Raw genomic sequence first — 17,972 nt, 5'->3', positions numbered from 1 at the left:
TGATTTATGCTATTAAGTTAAAACAGAGCAGTTAGTTGTTTTTAATATGATGATATCAATTCAAAACAATGCCTCAAATAAAATATAAAATTTACAAACAATATGACAATAATTCCCATCTTTAATTAAATAATTATATTATATTTATTATACTTATATCTTTTTTTAAGAAAGGAGATGTGTTATTGCCTTCTATATCTGATTCGTGACTTGAGATAAATATGGGTTTCTCTTTCCTTGTCGGTTGACCTGCGAAAAGTTAGTTTTTCAACAACTCTCCTCCTCTCTCCGTTTTGCCCTGTTTAAGTCAACTAAGTTTTGTAATACCATCGTATTTTTCTTAATACTGGAGTCTAACGTCATCAACAGACGTCCATTCTGTCTTGTGGCTTCAAGTAATTCCTTAAGTGTATTCACCATTTCCCGCCTTAAAGAACTGTCATCTCCTTCTTGGATACCTTGTGTAAGAGTGCAATCTTCCTTTTCTTTTTGGATATCTTCCAAGTTTTTCTCTGAAGCTACATTTGGTTGATGTCCTGAAAGTGAGGAAATCTCTTGAGGAAAGATGCATGGCAGGTCAAGCATGATTTCCTTCTCCTTCGTTCCAGATGAAGACTCTTTGGTTTCTTCATTTTCCTGGGTGAGGTTTTCTTGCATTTTGTCTTGTTTGATCTAAGATTTATTAAACATAAAACCAGTGAATACATTCTTATTATTAATTTGATATGTAAAAATAAATAGACCTAATATTTTGATGGAATTTTTTTTTAAATGTTAAGGTTATGGATCAAAATACAATATTCCGATATTTAAACAAAACTATTATCAACAGTTCAAGTCTATTGTGGCATGTTTGACTCTCAAGGTCGGTGAAAATTCTATTAAAATTAACATTTAATCATATACTAATAAGTCTCTACTGTAAAAATATAATTCATGACCTCAGAACGGGGCATGGTAGTAAAAAATGTGTTTTATAAAAAGTACCCAACTAAAAACTGACCACGTGAACTTATATGCTAGACTTGTTACTAGTAAATATATGGGACAAATGTAATTATAAAGGAAATTCAAATTTGTTAAATCTGACCATCAAATGGCATCAGAAAATCACAATTTACCACTGAATACCATCCTACAAGCTACATTCCATCATATACTACCTACCTTTGCAAAAGTACTATTTAAATCTGACCATGGGCTACCATACGATAGTTAGAAATGATTGTAAACTCACATTAAGCAAGTCTTGCTGCTGCATACAGATCTGCATTGTCATTTTACTAGAATGAAAAAAAAGTCCACTGCATGTAAGAAATAGATAATGCCTTTTGAATTTATATTATCAAACAATAGAATTTTATTGGTATTTATAAATTTTTTTTAAAAATCAGCATTTTTTTTTCACTTGAACATGTTGAATGACCAAAAAAAAAAATACATTTTTCTGGCTACATTTCTTTTTGATATTCAAATATTCAAAATATTACAGAGCCTTCATTTCAATTTATTTGCACCATTTTCAACCATTAAAACTGATGCTCCTCTACTGGGCCTGAGACTGAAATCTAGAGTATATATATATTTTATTAATCCAGTCAGAATCACTAACCTGATGTTTTCTAGTTGTGACTTAGACCAAAACTTGGAGGAGAGGCTCACTCGCGGATTTATGGAAGTCAGACTTTCTTCATTTTCTGACTTTCCCTCTTCCGTATCCTGCAAAGATTCTTTACATGTTATAAGAAAGCAGACATTAACAAAGAAGCAAAGTACTGCACAAGCAATACTAGTCTCCAACCAACAAGTGTAATCTTCCCTCCCTTAAAAGGCCATAATTCTGAGAAAAAGAATTATGGAAGCAGAAAGAAACGCAAATCTGATCTATAACTCATCGTGTTACACTCTCAAACCGGACGTCAGCTCAGTAACTATAAGTGTTATAAAATACAGAAAGCCAAGTGGGACAGACTAACAGTCAGTTAGACAGACAGACAGACAGAGGATCTCCTCCGGTTCACCAATAGAGAATAGGACTAGTAATACTGTCTGATTTCATAAATGTATAGTCCAATCACATATTTTATGTGGGTATTTTTTCTCTCTTTCTCTCTCAGTTTAGTCAGAGCACATTTGTGTCTTCTTTGTTTTAAACATATTTTATAGACAACATGTCAAAGGGATTGGACACGAGTTCCTATTGTGTCATTATTCGTATCCTTAATCTACACGTCCGTCTCATTCTTGTTTCTTTGTAACTTAGTACTTTATAAGAAGGATATGGCGAAAACGAACAATATTCAATATCAAAGTCCATAAAACAAAACAAAATAGGGGCAGAGCAAACACGGACCTCCAAAACATCAGAAGTGAGATCAGGTGCCATGGAGGAGTGAGCATCCTTTGCTGATCAGTCACATCCGCTGTGTCCTCATTGTCATGATATGAATGTAATATCCTAATGTTTCAAAGTTGGTCCAAACTGAATTTTGGATATAGCCTTTTTTGAAAATTGGAAGAATTCCATACATATATCAATGTTGCATTTTCGAAATTGCAATATATTGCTAATTATGATTCAATTTCATTTTTTAATACTTGATCAATTTCTTCCGTGTCAGATTTAAATATAATAAGAACATTTTGCCTGTTCAGTTGTTAGGACGTTTTATTTTTGTGCGGAGAGTTTTTTAAACAACTCTCGTCGGTTTATATCAAAAGAATTTCATTATTGATAGTGACTGTTCTTTCCCCAAAATGGTCAACGAAACAAGTGAAGAGATGCATTTCTTGAGAAATACCCTTGCAGATTTTTGCACAATGAAGCCCCAGCCAAATCAGTTGGCTTGATAATTTCATATACTCTATATTTGGCAATTTTCTTATATTAGTGAAATATTTCGTTTGGACGTAAAGCATATCCTACAATCCATGCATCACTCACTGTGTCTATCGGTTCGACTGAGGGGTCATTCCCGGAGACGGTGGAATCTTCTGGATTCTCCACTTGCTTCACATCATTCTCAACATCCTCCACAGACAAGGTTTCCTCGCCGGGCGGCTCTGGCAACAATACATTTCAGCAATAGTACATTGAAACAGTAAGGCAAGAGGATTTTCACAGGTAACAAGTTCCCTTGTAATTTGAATAATCCGTTTAAAAATTTATGAAATTCATATTTTTAAAAAGAAATTACTCTCGAAGTACATTGAATGGATGTCTATCAATCACACCCTCTGGAATGGTAATTTAAATATATTACTTTATAGATATCTACGTATGTCTACTCACTGTAATAACCTCGAGGCTCGCCCTCCACACAAGGACCCTTTCTACCGCTTATCCATGACTTTAAACTGTCATTATTTACAGCCCAACGACCAGAGGGCGGCTGCGGATGGTGATCAGATTCCCTTGAAGTAGAGATATCCCTGCCCATCTGGAAACAAATAGCCAGTCATTATAGGTACATGTAGCAAAGGCCATTTCCTTCCTGGTATAGTTTACTCTTAAGAAGCACTTATTTATTTCTGAGTAAGTACAATCCTTAGTTATCATTTAAAATGGTACTCCGTACAATGAAAGAGCCTCTGCAAGTTCAAAATCTTGTTTTCTGTGTTAATATTCGTTTAATTCCTCCTAAACCGACTATTCCCCAAATAACCCTTGCAAAACATTCACTTAGACCTAAAAGCTTACTACATGTTATTGTAGTATCTTCATTTGATTAATTATAACCCGAAACATATCTATGAGATAATTTTAAATTTTCATTGATTATTTACCTTTCTGTTGATCTGACGATGACCCATGTAAGCCATTATTACTATATAATCTGGATCACCTAGAGACATCTTCCCTAAAGCTTACCTGGCTTGTTATTCCTTTCTCACCTTCGCCTGTACCCAGTCGGGTAATCCTGTTATCGTGCTGTTGAAGTCTGGTAGTTCCTCCTTTCTGGGAGCCTGTACTTCTGTCTGGATACCAGGTGACTCTTCATGTACCTGGGGCTCTAGCTCTTCCTGGATCTTGGCTGTATCCATCTCTTTACCGGGTCTCCTAACAGCTTCCTCCAGAACTTTTTCTAGCGAGAGAGGGGCGGGATCAGCAATCTGGTAAGTCCGACACCAGCTTGATCCCTGGTTCCTAATATTTCACCTCAGTTTAGTTCATTTTATGTTAATCACATGTGATAAATAATGAAAACAAAAAAAAAACAGAGAAAGCTTAGAATATAATTCGATGGATAAAGAACATTGTACAAACGATATGTATGCAGAAGATCTAGAGATACTGTTGACAATTATTTTTTTTTTATTTACAACTAGTATTGTTTACGCATCTGCAATAATATTTTCGTTACTGTGTACGTATTGATTATTTGCAATACATGAAAAAAACGAGAAATGATGTGTGAAAAAAATTCTCAATGGCCAAAAAGGTTATATTTCCTTTTCTAACGAACGGATGTGTAAATGAAACCCTCATCCGCTCTCAAACCTTTACGCATTGTTTCTCCAACAGCTGATTGGCAAAATATTAACACATCAAAGTATGTTGTTATTAAGAAATTCTTCATATTTCTCTGTAAAACTTTGATAGCATAAAAAATTCTCTTACCTGTTGATCTCCCCTTTGATGGCCTCAAAAGGAAGTCTCCCCAACTCCTCCAAGCGGCCTCGCATGGACTCGGTCAGTTCGGGGGGCAGCCTCCAGACAAAGATACAGCCGTCGCTGGACACCGATACCAGACGTTTCAGGTCCGGCATGAACTTCACGCCATTGATTTTCTCCGAATGGCCGATCATGGTGGCCAAAATTTCGCCCGACTTGAAGTCCAGTAGACACAGACTTTTGTCTAAACAACAAGTAACCACGTACTGACCGGACGGGTCTATATGAAGCTTTAGTAGCACTCCTTCAGTTCCAACTGCTCCTTTGTAACACTGCGTTTGCTTCCCTGACTCAATGTTGTATACCCTATAAAAAGTAAATTTAACCATTTATCATATTTAATGCACTGAATATTTTTTTTTATTTAATGCGAATGTTTACACATTATAAAAATTGCAGTGCTTTGCACTAAAATAAAACATATTAAACGAGAATTTGTATATAATGCATGTATATATGCGTTACATGTATCAAATCCATCGAGACAAACAAAAACGGCGTATGATATCAAATAAAAGTTATATAGACTGTCTTATATATTCGTTTTATCCATTTCTTACATTAAAAGGAAAATCACTACACTGTAAAAGTTTTAAGCATAACACAATTCGTAAAAGGAATGTGTCCGCCACATTCGATTGGACTCTCGCTATATCCGAGGACTTAGTCACTGTACAGTGTAATCAGACGTCACCTGTGTAGACGCATTTATACAACACTCAATAGCGACAAAAATAACTATGATACTTCTTCTAATGCAGGAAAGTAAGATGGCAAGGACTCTAACATAAGGTGCAGTAAACAAATACAAATTGATGTTACTGCAATGAAATGTAAACAAAGGCAATGTAAAATTACCAGCACGAACACGAATCGCCATTCCATGCCAATACCCGTGAAAATTAAGCAGTCAGGTGTAAAGAATGAGAAAAGTATATTTTGTTTCTGATATCCTAGATAGTAATATAAAAATGACGTATTTACGAGTCGTGTTCAGGATTAAGATAACAATCTCATAAATCCTGTAAAGAATAGGAATCGTTAGACCGACCCCTGGGAACACCAGAGGAAGGGTCAAGTGCCTAGAAGGAGAAGGCATCTCTTGCACCTAAAGGTACCGTGGAATATAACTATAGAGAGAAGTGTTTAGAACTTCCTTAATTCCCAGAGATAGAGAAATCAACTTCCAGATTACTCGAATTGTATGTTATGTGTAATGCAATGAGGTAACCTATATTAGATTACAATAATTCATTTAATGGCACCTAACTTCAAAATAGTTATGCTTGTTTTTTATGTACATGGTGATATGGCTTGCATTTCGTGCAAGATCATAGTGTTATCTAAAGAATAAAAAAATTGAACGCGCTCTTGGAAGAAACCAACGTTTGTTTTATGTACTTTTAAAAGAACAGAAAACACAGTCAAGCTTCCATCGACCCGTTAATAATAGAGTTTATTTAAAGTTAACACGGATTACCTTATGTTTCGGTCTTGACATGCAGTTGCCATATGTTTTTGTGTGGGTTCGATATCTATGTCATACAATGTATTGGTGACTACGACATGCTGTTGTTTAGAAATTTCAAACTGACACTCTGGAGTCTGCAACAGAAATAAAACGCTTGAAAACCAGCTTGTTTAAATGGTACTAGTATTTCAACAAATAAATTACGCTTCTTCAGCCAACATCAAACTTCAATGCATATTTTAATACAATAAAAAAATTAATGTTATGCTGATTGAGGTATACCTTGTGTGCCTCTCGGAAGAGAACAGATTTGTCTGTACTGGAACTAAGCAGCTTAATTTTTTCTTCGTTCTCCGTGAATTTGATGGCAGTAACAGAGCTGGAATGGTCAGCAAGGGTTTGCATCAAATTGTAACTCTGATCCACGTTAAAGACGTGAATGAGACGATCTCTACTACCAGACGCCATCAGCTTGGGACCTTATCAAGAAAATCTTTTACTTTATGTAATAATATTCTTTTACGACCCCTTCTGTCAGACGCAATTAGCGTAGACCTAAGACATAAAAACTAAAATTTAATAAAAAAAAAACTTTGAGTCAAATTATAAAGTAATTATAATTTATACTGGGATTTATATTTTTTTCTCTCTTTTGAATCCAATGAATGCTCCAAGCTGCACCAAAAGCCAATGTTGTATTTTTTTTTTCAAAAAGAGACACTGTGAAAATACCCTCCTCGTGTACAATGATAGTAATTGTCATCTGGAGAAAAGTTTCAATATTATAGCATTTTATTTTCAGGAAAATGTTTTTTTTTTACTGTAAAATTGGTTGATGCAATTGTAGTTCAAGATTTAATGTACGGATCAGAAGTTCGGGGATTTAACTTTAAGACTAACATTATATTTGAGTCATTCCTGAATTTATCACTCTCGAGAGCTCAAAATAATACTGTATGCTCATTCTATGTTCATTCATTATTAATTTTAAGATTTATATGTTGTCTGTACTTGTTTGCCTCACGTGAAGCTCAAAAATAAAATAAAAATTTTGAAAGTTTCAAAGCTAGTCCTCCTTATTTTGATGGACGTTCTGAGTGACAGGTTTCATACGGCCTTTGTTTCATATAAAAATGAATATTCCGTCTACCTGATTATTTTTAAGGGCATATAGCGGATGTAACCGGTCGACAGGGGTTGCCGCCTTATCTTAGTTACCTGATTCACCTTTTGGAATTCCCATGGGTCTGTGATTTATCACAATTATGCCCTGTTCATCTATTTGTAAAGTTTTTTGTTGTTGTTTTAGAATTAACACTGTTCATTATCATCACCTTTTTAACAGAAACTATTAATTATGTTGTAAATTGATTTATTTAATATTTTTTTTAGTAAGAAAGCAAAAATCTATAATATCTAACATCCATGTCATTAATAAATCTATAGAATGTAACTTCTTTTTCCATGCAAGGATCTGAAAAAACAAACTCACCCACCTGCAATTAGATTTGAGTATTGGACACAAAGAATTTCTTGGTCGTGAGCTTCTATTTTAATTATTTCCTCCATATTTGTTAAATCATGCACCCTGAAATTAACAAATTTCAAATAAACATTACTTCAAGCAGGTAACTTAATAACAGTTCGGAATGGTTTTCTTTCTTTCTTTTTTTTTTTGTTTAACTAAAGAGAAAGGAATAGATATTCAAGTTAAATTCACATTCTCAGGAATGAAATGTTTCGACTCTCGAGGCTTTCTGGGCACAGAGATTAATTACTAATCATTTACATCATATATTATTGCATTAGGCTGTATTTGGTATTCTATTTTTAACAATACCTGATATTTCCAATTCTATCCCCGGAAGCAAGATGGCGCCCATCAGCACTTATTCCGATGCATCGCATTCCAGATTTACCTTCGTCTGCTAAAAGAAAAATTATAATTCTTCTATTAAAAGGAAGTTCCTGATAAAAACAAAGGACAAAATTTGTATTATATGTTATATCACTAAATTTTCACTATGGTTTCGCATCACAAGGTGAATTGATTATAAAGAGCATGTTTTTGAAACTTGTGGAATTCAATTTAGGAAATCATGCTTTTCTTCATCGCCCTGTAGTCCTCCTCTGATGTTATAGAGGTGCGTGTTTGCCCTGTATTCCACCCCTGATGTTATAGAGGTGTGTGTTTGCCCTGTATTCCACCTCTGATGTTATAGAGGTGCGTGTTTGCCCTGTAGTTCACCTCTGATGTTATAGAGGTGCGTGTTTGCCCTGTATTCCACCTCTGATGTTATAGAGGTGCGTGTTTGCCCTGTAGTCCTCCTCTGATGTTATAGAGGTGCGTGTTTGCCCTGTAGTCCTCCTCTGATGTTATAGAGGTGCGTGTTTGCCCTGTAGTCCTCCTCTGATGTTATAGAGGTGCGTGTTTGCCCTGTAGTCCACCTCTGATGTTATAGAGGTGCGTGTTTGCCCTGTATTCCACCTCTGATGTTATAGAGGTGCGTGTTTGCCCTGTAGTCCTCCTCTGATGTTATAGAGGTGCGTGTTTGCCCTGTATTCCACCTCTGATGTTATAGAGGTGCGTGTTTGCCCTGTATTCCACCTCTGATGTTATAGAGGTGCGTGTTTGCCCTGTAGTCCACCTCTGATGTTATAGAGGTGCGTGTTTGCCCTGTAGTCCTCCTCTGATGTTATAGAGGTGCGTGTTTGCCCTGTAGTCCACCTCTGATGTTATAGAGGTGCGTGTTTGCCCTGTAGTCCTCCTCTGATGTTATAGAGGTGCGTGTTTGCCCTGTAGTCCACCTCTGATGTTATAGAGGTGCGTGTTTGCCCTGTATTCCACCCCTGATGTTATAGAGGTGCGTGTTTGCCCTGTAGTTCACCTCTGATGTTATAGAGGTGCGTGTTTGCCCTGTAGTCCACCTCTGATGTTATAGAGGTGCGTGTTTGCCCTGTAGTCCTCCTCTGATGTTATAGAGGTGCGTGTTTGCCCTGTAGTCCACCTCTGATGTTATAGAGGTGCGTGTTTGCCCTGTAGTCCACCCCTGATGTTATAGAGGTGCGTGTTTGCCCTGTAGTCCTCCTCTGATGTTATAGAGGTGCGTGTTTGCCCTGTAGTCCTCCTCTGATGTTATAGAGGTGCGTGTTTGCCCTGTATTCCACCCCTGATGTTATAGAGGTGCGTGTTTGCCCTGTATTCCACCCCTGATGTTATAGAGGTGCGTGTTTGCCCTGTATTCCACCTCTGATGTTATAGAGGTGCGTGTTTGCCCTGTAGTCCTCCTCTGATGTTATAGAGGTGCGTGTTTGCCCTGTAGTCCTCCTCTGATGTTATAGAGGTGCGTGTTTGCCCTGTAGTCCTCCTCTGATGTTATAGAGGTGCGTGTTTGCCCTGTAGTCCTCCTCTGATGTTATAGAGGTGCGTGTTTGCCCTGTAGTCCTCCTCTGATGTTATAGAGGTGCGTGTTTGCCCTGTAGTCCACCTCTGATGTTATAGAGGTGCGTGTTTGCCCTGTATTCCACCTCTGATGTTATAGAGGTGCGTGTTTGCCCTGTATTCCACCTCTGATGTTATAGAGGTGCGTGTTTGCCCTGTAGTCCACCTCTGATGTTATAGAGGTGCGTGTTTGCCCTGTAGTCCTCCTCTGATGTTATAGAGGTGCGTGTTTGCCCTGTAGTCCACCTCTGATGTTATAGAGGTGCGTGTTTGCCCTGTAGTCCTCCTCTGATGTTATAGAGGTGCGTGTTTGCCCTGTAGTCCACCTCTGATGTTATAGAGGTGCGTGTTTGCCCTGTATTCCACCCCTGATGTTATAGAGGTGCGTGTTTGCCCTGTAGTTCACCTCTGATGTTATAGAGGTGCGTGTTTGCCCTGTAGTCCACCTCTGATGTTATAGAGGTGCGTGTTTGCCCTGTAGTCCTCCTCTGATGTTATAGAGGTGCGTGTTTGCCCTGTAGTCCACCTCTGATGTTATAGAGGTGCGTGTTTGCCCTGTATTCCACCCCTGATGTTATAGAGGTGCGTGTTTGCCCTGTAGTCCTCCTCTGATGTTATAGAGGTGCGTGTTTGCCCTGTAGTCCTCCTCTGATGTTATAGAGGTGCGTGTTTGCCCTGTATTCCACCCCTGATGTTATAGAGGTGCGTGTTTGCCCTGTATTCCACCCCTGATGTTATAGAGGTGCGTGTTTGCCCTGTATTCCACCCCTGATGTTATAGAGGTGCGTGTTTGCCCTGTAGTCCTCCTCTGATGTTATAGAGGTGCGTGTTTGCCCTGTAGTCCTCCTCTGATGTTATAGAGGTGCGTGTTTGCCCTGTATTCCACCCCTGATGTTATAGAGGTGCGTGTTTGCCCTGTAGTCCTCCTCTGATGTTATAGAGGTGCGTGTTTGCCCTGTAGTCCTCCTCTGATGTTATAGAGGTGCGTGTTTGCCCTGTATTCCACCCCTGATGTTATAGAGGTGCGTGTTTGCCCTGTAGTCCACCTCTGATGTTATAGAGGTGCGTGTTTGCCCTGTAGTCCTCCTCTGATGTTATAGAGGTGCGTGTTTGCCCTGTAGTCCTCCTCTGATGTTATAGAGGTGCGTGTTTGCCCTGTAGTCCACCTCTGATGTTATAGAGGTGCGTGTTTGCCCTGTAGTCCACCTCTGATGTTATAGAGGTGCGTGTTTGCCCTGTAGTCCTCCTCTGATGTTATAGAGGTGCGTGTTTGCCCTGTAGTCCTCCTCTGATGTTATAGAGGTGCGTGTTTGCCCTGTAGTCCACCTCTGATGTTATAGAGGTGCGTGTTTGCCCTGTATTCCACCCCTGATGTTATAGAGGTGCGTGTTTGCCCTGTATTCCACCCCTGATGTTATAGAGGTGCGTGTTTGCCCTGTATTCCACCCCTGATGTTATAGAGGTGTGTGTTTGCCCTGTATTCCACCCCTGATGTTATAGAGGTGTGTGTTTGCCCTGTATTCAACCTCTGATGTTATAGAGGTGCGTGTTTGCCCTGTAGTCCTCCTCTGATGTTATAGAGGTGCGTGTTTGCCCTGTATTCCACCCCTGATGTTATAGAGGTGTGTGTTTGCCCTGTATTCCACCTCTGATGTTTAAGAGGTGCGTGTTTGCCCTGTATTCCACCTCTGATGTTATAGAGGTGCGTGTTTGCGCTGTATTCCACCTGTATAGAGGTGCGTGTTTGCCCTGTACCACCTCTGATGTTATAGAGGTGTGTGTTTGCCCTGTATTCCACCTCTGATGTTATAGAGGTGCGTGTTTGCTCTGTATTCCACCTCTGATGTTATAGAGGTGCGTGTTTGCCCTGTATTCCACCTCTGATGTTATAGAGGTGTGTGTTTGCCCTGTATTCCACCTCTGATGTTATAGAGGTGCGTGTTTGCCCTGTAGTCCACCTCTGATGTTATAGAGGTGCGTGTTTGCCCTGTAGTCCACCTCTGATGTTATAGAGGTGCGTGTTTGCCCTGTAGTCCACCTCTGATGTTATAGAGGTGCGTGTTTGCCCTGTAGTTCACCTCTGATGTTATAGAGGTGCGTGTTTGCCCTGTAGTCCTCCTCTGATGTTATAGAGGTGCGTGTTTGCCCTGTAGTTCACCTCTGATGTTATAGAGGTGCGTGTTTGCCCTGTATTCCACCTCTGATGTTATAGAGGTGCGTGTTTGCCCTGTATTCCACCTCTGATGTTATAGAGGTGCGCGTTTGCCCTGTATTCCACCTCTGATGTTTAAGAGGTGCGCGTTTGCCCTGTATTCCACCTCTGATGTTTAAGAGGTGCGCGTTTGCCCTGTATTCCACCTCTGATGTTTAAGAGGTGCGCATTTGCTCTGCTCCTGATTTGTATTGTTAAGGCAGACTTCTGAATACTGTTCGTTATCTCCATATTTCAAGTTATAAAGGATCTTAGTATATTTCCTACACTTATTTAACATTAAAGCTGTCGCTTCACTATGTTATTAAGTAGAAAAATTGTAAATGAAATGTACAAACGCATTTACTTTTAATTCTTATTATTTCATGAATTTAAACTTTAAATAAATTTAATTTCAATTTGAGAATACATCAGATTAAACGTCTTAACACACCTGGTTTGCGAGGAACATCCCTCAGAAATGTATGCATTGGATCCACATAAACAATTTTCAGCATTTCCTAAAATTGAAATCAAAAGTATAAAAAATTTGATGAAGTGGGGATGGTGAGTATCCCTACTGATTTTATGATTAGGAAAAGAGGAAAATTTGCTGAAGATATGCATTGGCAGAATAAAAGAATTATGAATAAAAGAAGTGAAAATAACAACAGGGCATAAAACTAGGAACCCTAGAAATTCCGGAGGTGGAATGAAGTACCCAAGCATCCTTTGCTGACCAGTCACACCCGCCATGAGCCCTATGTATAGATAAGGAAGGCGGAACATTCCATATTCAAATTTATGTATAAACAAAGGCCTAACAATAAGTATGATCAAAGTCAGACAAAGTAGGATCCAATGATAGGTTACATGTATATTTGCTAACAAAATCATTATAACAACCATATAATTTACGAAATACTGACTTTAAAAGAGGATGTTGAAAACCCAGTAACATCAACTTATCTGTAACTAGCTTTCTTGGGTTTAAACATTGATTGTACTCGACGCATGCTCTTGAGTATCAAATAAGTTGCGAGAAAAAAACAATATACGTATGTTAACGGAATTATACTTCAGAAATAAGGAAAGTTGACGAGAAAAAGTTGAAGTCATCTAGTTTGTCATGAAATTTAGTTGTTAGTTGGCCCTTTCGTCTATGAACAGTACAGCATCCAAATATGGCTTCCTCCCTGTCATTTCAATATTCACGCTTACAGTAGAATACACACTCCATTAGCTAACAATAAATTCACATACATTAGAATGGATATACCGTTTACTTCAATACACCCACTTGAATTAACAAAGACATTTCATTTATTTTAATAAACCCAATAACATTGGAATAGGCATTTCCATTTAATACTTTAACAATTTAATCCACTTACTGTTTATGTAAATCCACTTACATTAGAGTAGACATTCCTTTTATGTAAATCCACTTACATTACTTTAACCACTTACATTAGAGTTTCATCCACTTACATTAGTTTTTGTAAATCCACTTACATTAGAGTAGACGTTCCGTTTACATAAATCCACTTACATTAGAGTAGACATTCCGTTTATGTAAATCCACTTACATTAGAAAAGACACTCCGTTTACATAAATTCACTTACATTAGAGTAGACATTCCGTTTACTACACTCAGTTTCGACCATGTGTGGATCCAGATTCCAGATTCTAATGGTGTCGTCCGAGGAACACGTCATAAATGACCCGGATTGTAAAATTGGCCTTACTTCCTTTGTTGTACCAGGATTCATCTAAAAAACAAATTCTTTGATTAATCTATTTTCCCTCCATGCTTAACATAGAATCACAGAATTGACTTTTTAAAAAATCCTCATGTTTTGGACTTGTTTTGCACATGTCGGCATACAGAAAGGTAGTGCAGTTGAAAGTTTGACATACAGACATACAGACAGAAAAGCACTGACCTCCAGGCCCCAGATACCACTGCTGTGGTACAAAAATGAACAAATCTTGCCGACTTTCATAACATCATGAACGTCCCACACATATAAACTATGGTCTTTGTATACACAGGCCACCTGTAACCAAATATCATATCAACAATATATATATATATATATATATATGTCAATTGTATCTTCACTCCATGTAATTTTTACTTTATAATAGAGCTGCTTTCATGGAGGTAGCAGCCATGTTATTAAAATCTAAATTCTAAATGTTTTATTATTCTAAAAAGATCGCTTAAGTAAACAATTAAAATAATGTAAAATGATAAAACCGGTAAAATAAAGAAAAGATATATTTCTTTCAAAGAGATGGAAGAAAGAAGCCCCAATTCATGTAAATAGCAAAGGATGATTGATTGTTAGTTGTTTAACGTCTCTCTCGAGAATTTTTCACTCTTATGCAGAAGCCGCCACTTGCCGGTGGAGGGCTACACATTGACTTGTCCTTGGCACAGACGGCAATTGAACAATGAGGGATTTTTTCTGCGCCAGCACCTAATGAATGATCTTCCCCGAAGGACCGGTCTCCATGTCCCAAAGTTGGATTCAAACCCGCGATGTAAAGGATCAATCCTTACTCCGAGAGTCTAATACAGACGCTCGAATCACTGCACCAAGCAGGCGAGCAAGCTAGGTTGAAAGTGGCCATTTATATTGCTATCTTGGAATTGGTATGGCATCCATTATTTCTTTTAACTGTTCCTGAGTATTGTCTAAACTATGATACACTGCATCATCCAGGAAAGTCCATTCGGTTAAGTAGACTCTGTAAAACGCTTTACAGAGCCAATAAGATCCTGTTCTGCATTAACGAATACATATATTTTCAAAAAAACTTTCCAAATTACCTTTACTCTTTGAAAAAAAGAATAGTAATTTAAATTTAATAAAAATATCTAATATTCTATTCAATAAGGTTCATTGATACTCTGTTAAGAGAGGTAACTCTTAAAGACATAAATGTCTATCATTCCTTTATAAATTTGTCGAGTTGGAATGTCTTTTTTGTCCAAATTTGCCTCGTAAGCCATGCTATAATTGTTTGTTTTTACATACATTTCTTTTGGAAAATCATTAAGATTAAAGCAACATTATATGTGAGCAAGCAGAGGGTTTATGAACCTTAATATAGTTATATTCTAAAATCATTTATTTTCAGACAACTCAGCCTTTACCTTTCGGTGTACATCGTCATAGCTGATGGCAATGGTGTCAGGGAATCTAGCATCCTCTGTTTGAAAAGTCAGGTGACTGAAAAAAACGAACGACAAATGCAGTTCCAAACATGTTTTATTGTATTCATCTAACCCTACCCTATGGACCTATGGACAACAGCTGAAATCTAGTAGCTTAAAGATAAAAGCATTACTATATTAAAATTTAAACATCGATCTACTCTTGAGGAAAATATAATGTACGGTGCATCACATGAACCTAAAATTCCATTAATATCCATGAATCATATTTGGGACTGATGTTCGCCTGATATTTGTGTATCCTACCTGGAACCGAAAAATACTCTTCATATACCAGTATCAAACCTAGGATTAATGTGTCGCCTGGTAAGTTTGTATCATACCTGTGATTAGGAGGTAAAGCAACATCGACTCCCAGCCAATGTGGGTGTGGCATCGTAGCTACATACTGCAGATTGGCATCAAACATCCGGACAACACCGTTAGCACAACCAACATATATGTAGTCCTTACCAGCCGAGATGCAATATGCAGCGGTTGCCTGATAAAGTAGACGACTCACAAATAAAATTTTAATAAGAACAATTCAAAAACCAAATTAACACGAGTTTAAAAAACCTTAAATTGTTAATGCACTGGTATTCATATCAAAGTCACGCAATTTTAGTATTTAATCCAATTTTTCAACCAAACTTTTTGTCTTTTGTTACTGCATTTATATTAAATACCCCGGTATTCAAAATATGTAAAATCCTTGAGAAGTGGTCAGGCTACTTACAGATTCATTGACAAAATATACAACAACAGAAAAAATATAACTTTGTCCTCAACGTAAAAATTGTATAGTGTATATTGAGGGTAGTACCTGATTGCCGAAGAATAAATCAATACCACGACCTGGAATGTCCTGGTTATATCAAAAAGAACAAGTAGTAGTTCCTACCAGACGAAAATATTTTTTAAAGAATGACAAAATAATTTGCCAAAAACTGGCCTAAAATGTTCACACAAGATCACAGTTCCTTGGATGGCAAAGTTTTGTGGAAAGGAGGAAGAAGATGTTTTTAAAAGCCCTGAAAAGCTCACTAGAAATATCGCCAGTTATGAGCTAACCTTTTTTTTTTACTTTTTGCATGTAGAAAATGAAATTTATGAAAAAATTTTTTCATATAGTTGAAGTTGATGAGACTTGACCTACTTGCACTTCCACAAACTTTTCCAGCTCTCGTTTCTCGTTGAACTGACACAGAAGGCCAGACTGAGTTATGGTGTACACCGCGTGACCACAGCTGACGTCACAGTAAAAGTTGTCTAGGTGGGAGCGAAGGATTCCACTACTTCCTTGCAGAGGCACCGTCTGATTGATCTACCAAGAAAGAGGTTTCTTATTGTTAGGGAATGTGTCATCTGTAATTCAGAAAACATGCTCTCTCTACATCTCTTTTTCTGCCCCTTCTCCCTCTTTCTACCTCTACTCCAATTTCTCTGCCACTTTTCTCTGACCTCTTTCCCTTTTTTCTCTCTCTTTCTCATTTAAGATTTTCTACAATTAGAATTAATCTTTGCAATTTATTTACCATCCTCTTTATCATTTGCTGTTCTTCACTTACATATTTTTAATTCACAGACGACTTTAAAATCTTAACCTCCCTTTAATTATTGCTATTAATAGACTTTTTTCATTTTTTTTATTTTGATTCCTTTAATGGTGTAAAATGAACCCATTTTTTAAAACTTACAGTTACCTTTGATTTAGTGTCCTTTAAATACCAAAACTTTACATGACGGTGACCAACAGTCACTAATATGGAGCCATCTTTTGAAAAAGCCATGGAATTCACCTATATAAATAATATCGCAGTTTATTTGTTGTTATGTTACAGATATATATTTACAAAATAGAAACTTTGCACAAACGAAATTTCATGAAGTACATTTTTGTGTGAAACGTAACAGAAAACCGTACTTTTGGTAAAAACATGATTGTCCCTTAAAGATAGATTATCTAAACACCACACTTTATCAGGAAAATTAAAAATAAATCTATTTTTTGTAAGTGAATGAATATGTTTGGTAGGATAAAACGTCATTATTTATTCAACGTTTCTTAAAATTGCTCTTTGAGAGTAAAAAAGAAAACGCATATGGATTTGTAAGTTTAATTGCATAAGGGAAAACTAGGCATATTGTGGAAAGTTTATAATTTCTTGATAATAAGGAGATTAGAAATGGACTTCATTTACAGCTCAAATAAAACCAAAAATATTTAACAAGTCATATATATCCGTTTTTGTTTGTAGCATCTGTCCTTAAAGGATTACAAATGTACATGTACATGACATATATACCTTGCTAATGATTTTATTGGATGCTACTTGGATCTTTTTCTTCCAGTTCCAGACATTAACCATCTTGTCATGTTCTGATCCAATCGACACCACGTAATTTTCAGCGGGGGAGAATTTCTAAAATACAGCATATAGCAAAGAAGGATATGGAGATTACGAACAATATTCAAAATCAAAGTCCATAAAATAATAGAAAATAGCCCAGAAAAATACAGTGTATAAATAATGGACTAACAATTAGTATGAAAAACAGTCAGCATTTGACTCAATGATAAATTGTATTTGCTAACAATGTTATTGTATCGATCGTAGAACTTACAAATTGATGACTTTAAACGAGACTGCTGATATTCTTGTTTCATTAACTTGATTGTCAATAATTTACCTTGTTCAGAAATTTTTCATTCATAAAGCATGCTCTTGCGTATCGAATCAACTGAGATATATAAACTCCGAATGCAGGTGATGAAGGTATATTGCTGCATAAGTAAGGGACGATAGAAAAGGTAAAGTCATCACGTTTATTACAGAGCTTGGTTGTTAGATTATCATTAACTTTTTTTCAAGTAAATTATCCAAGTATGAAGCGAGTGTGTCAGACTCTGTTGTATCTTTTATCTCAAATTCATCAGGATACATGTATATCGTATCGAGATA

General features: G+C 37.1%; 1 protein-coding gene across 2 annotated transcripts in view; it reads right to left on the bottom strand.

Moving 5' to 3' along the window:
- Nucleotides 1-108: 108 nt before the first annotated feature.
- LOC134264132 (mitogen-activated protein kinase-binding protein 1-like) overlaps nucleotides 109-17,972 on the bottom strand; it is a 40,726-nt gene continuing 22,862 nt past the window's right edge. For both annotated transcript variants that reach the window (XM_062746431.1, XM_062746437.1), the window contains 19 exons: nucleotides 17,316-17,432; nucleotides 16,713-16,808; nucleotides 16,166-16,333; nucleotides 15,351-15,508; nucleotides 14,947-15,022; nucleotides 13,727-13,840; nucleotides 13,406-13,552; nucleotides 12,234-12,300; nucleotides 7,987-8,074; nucleotides 7,643-7,734; nucleotides 6,429-6,625; nucleotides 6,156-6,280; nucleotides 4,622-4,981; nucleotides 3,895-4,147; nucleotides 3,293-3,440; nucleotides 2,945-3,063; nucleotides 1,613-1,719; nucleotides 1,238-1,283; nucleotides 109-672 (listed from right to left, as the gene is read on the bottom strand). In XM_062746431.1, the coding sequence (XP_062602415.1) occupies nucleotides 268-672; nucleotides 1,238-1,283; nucleotides 1,613-1,719; nucleotides 2,945-3,063; nucleotides 3,293-3,440; nucleotides 3,895-4,147; nucleotides 4,622-4,981; nucleotides 6,156-6,280; nucleotides 6,429-6,625; nucleotides 7,643-7,734; nucleotides 7,987-8,074; nucleotides 12,234-12,300; nucleotides 13,406-13,552; nucleotides 13,727-13,840; nucleotides 14,947-15,022; nucleotides 15,351-15,508; nucleotides 16,166-16,333; nucleotides 16,713-16,808; nucleotides 17,316-17,432 (2,883 nt within the window). In that variant the 3' untranslated portion in view covers nucleotides 109-267. The remainder of the gene's footprint in view (nucleotides 673-1,237; nucleotides 1,284-1,612; nucleotides 1,720-2,944; nucleotides 3,064-3,292; nucleotides 3,441-3,894; nucleotides 4,148-4,621; nucleotides 4,982-6,155; nucleotides 6,281-6,428; nucleotides 6,626-7,642; nucleotides 7,735-7,986; nucleotides 8,075-12,233; nucleotides 12,301-13,405; nucleotides 13,553-13,726; nucleotides 13,841-14,946; nucleotides 15,023-15,350; nucleotides 15,509-16,165; nucleotides 16,334-16,712; nucleotides 16,809-17,315; nucleotides 17,433-17,972) is intronic.

This window comes from Saccostrea cucullata, unplaced genomic scaffold (assembly GCF_032062105.1).
Source record: "Saccostrea cucullata isolate Sc308-1 unplaced genomic scaffold, CSIRO_AGI_Scuc_v1 ctg3048, whole genome shotgun sequence".
In the NCBI taxonomy this organism is placed as follows: Eukaryota; Metazoa; Mollusca; class Bivalvia; order Ostreida; family Ostreidae; genus Saccostrea; species Saccostrea cuccullata.
This window is presented reverse-complemented; position numbering and strand designations above follow the sequence as displayed.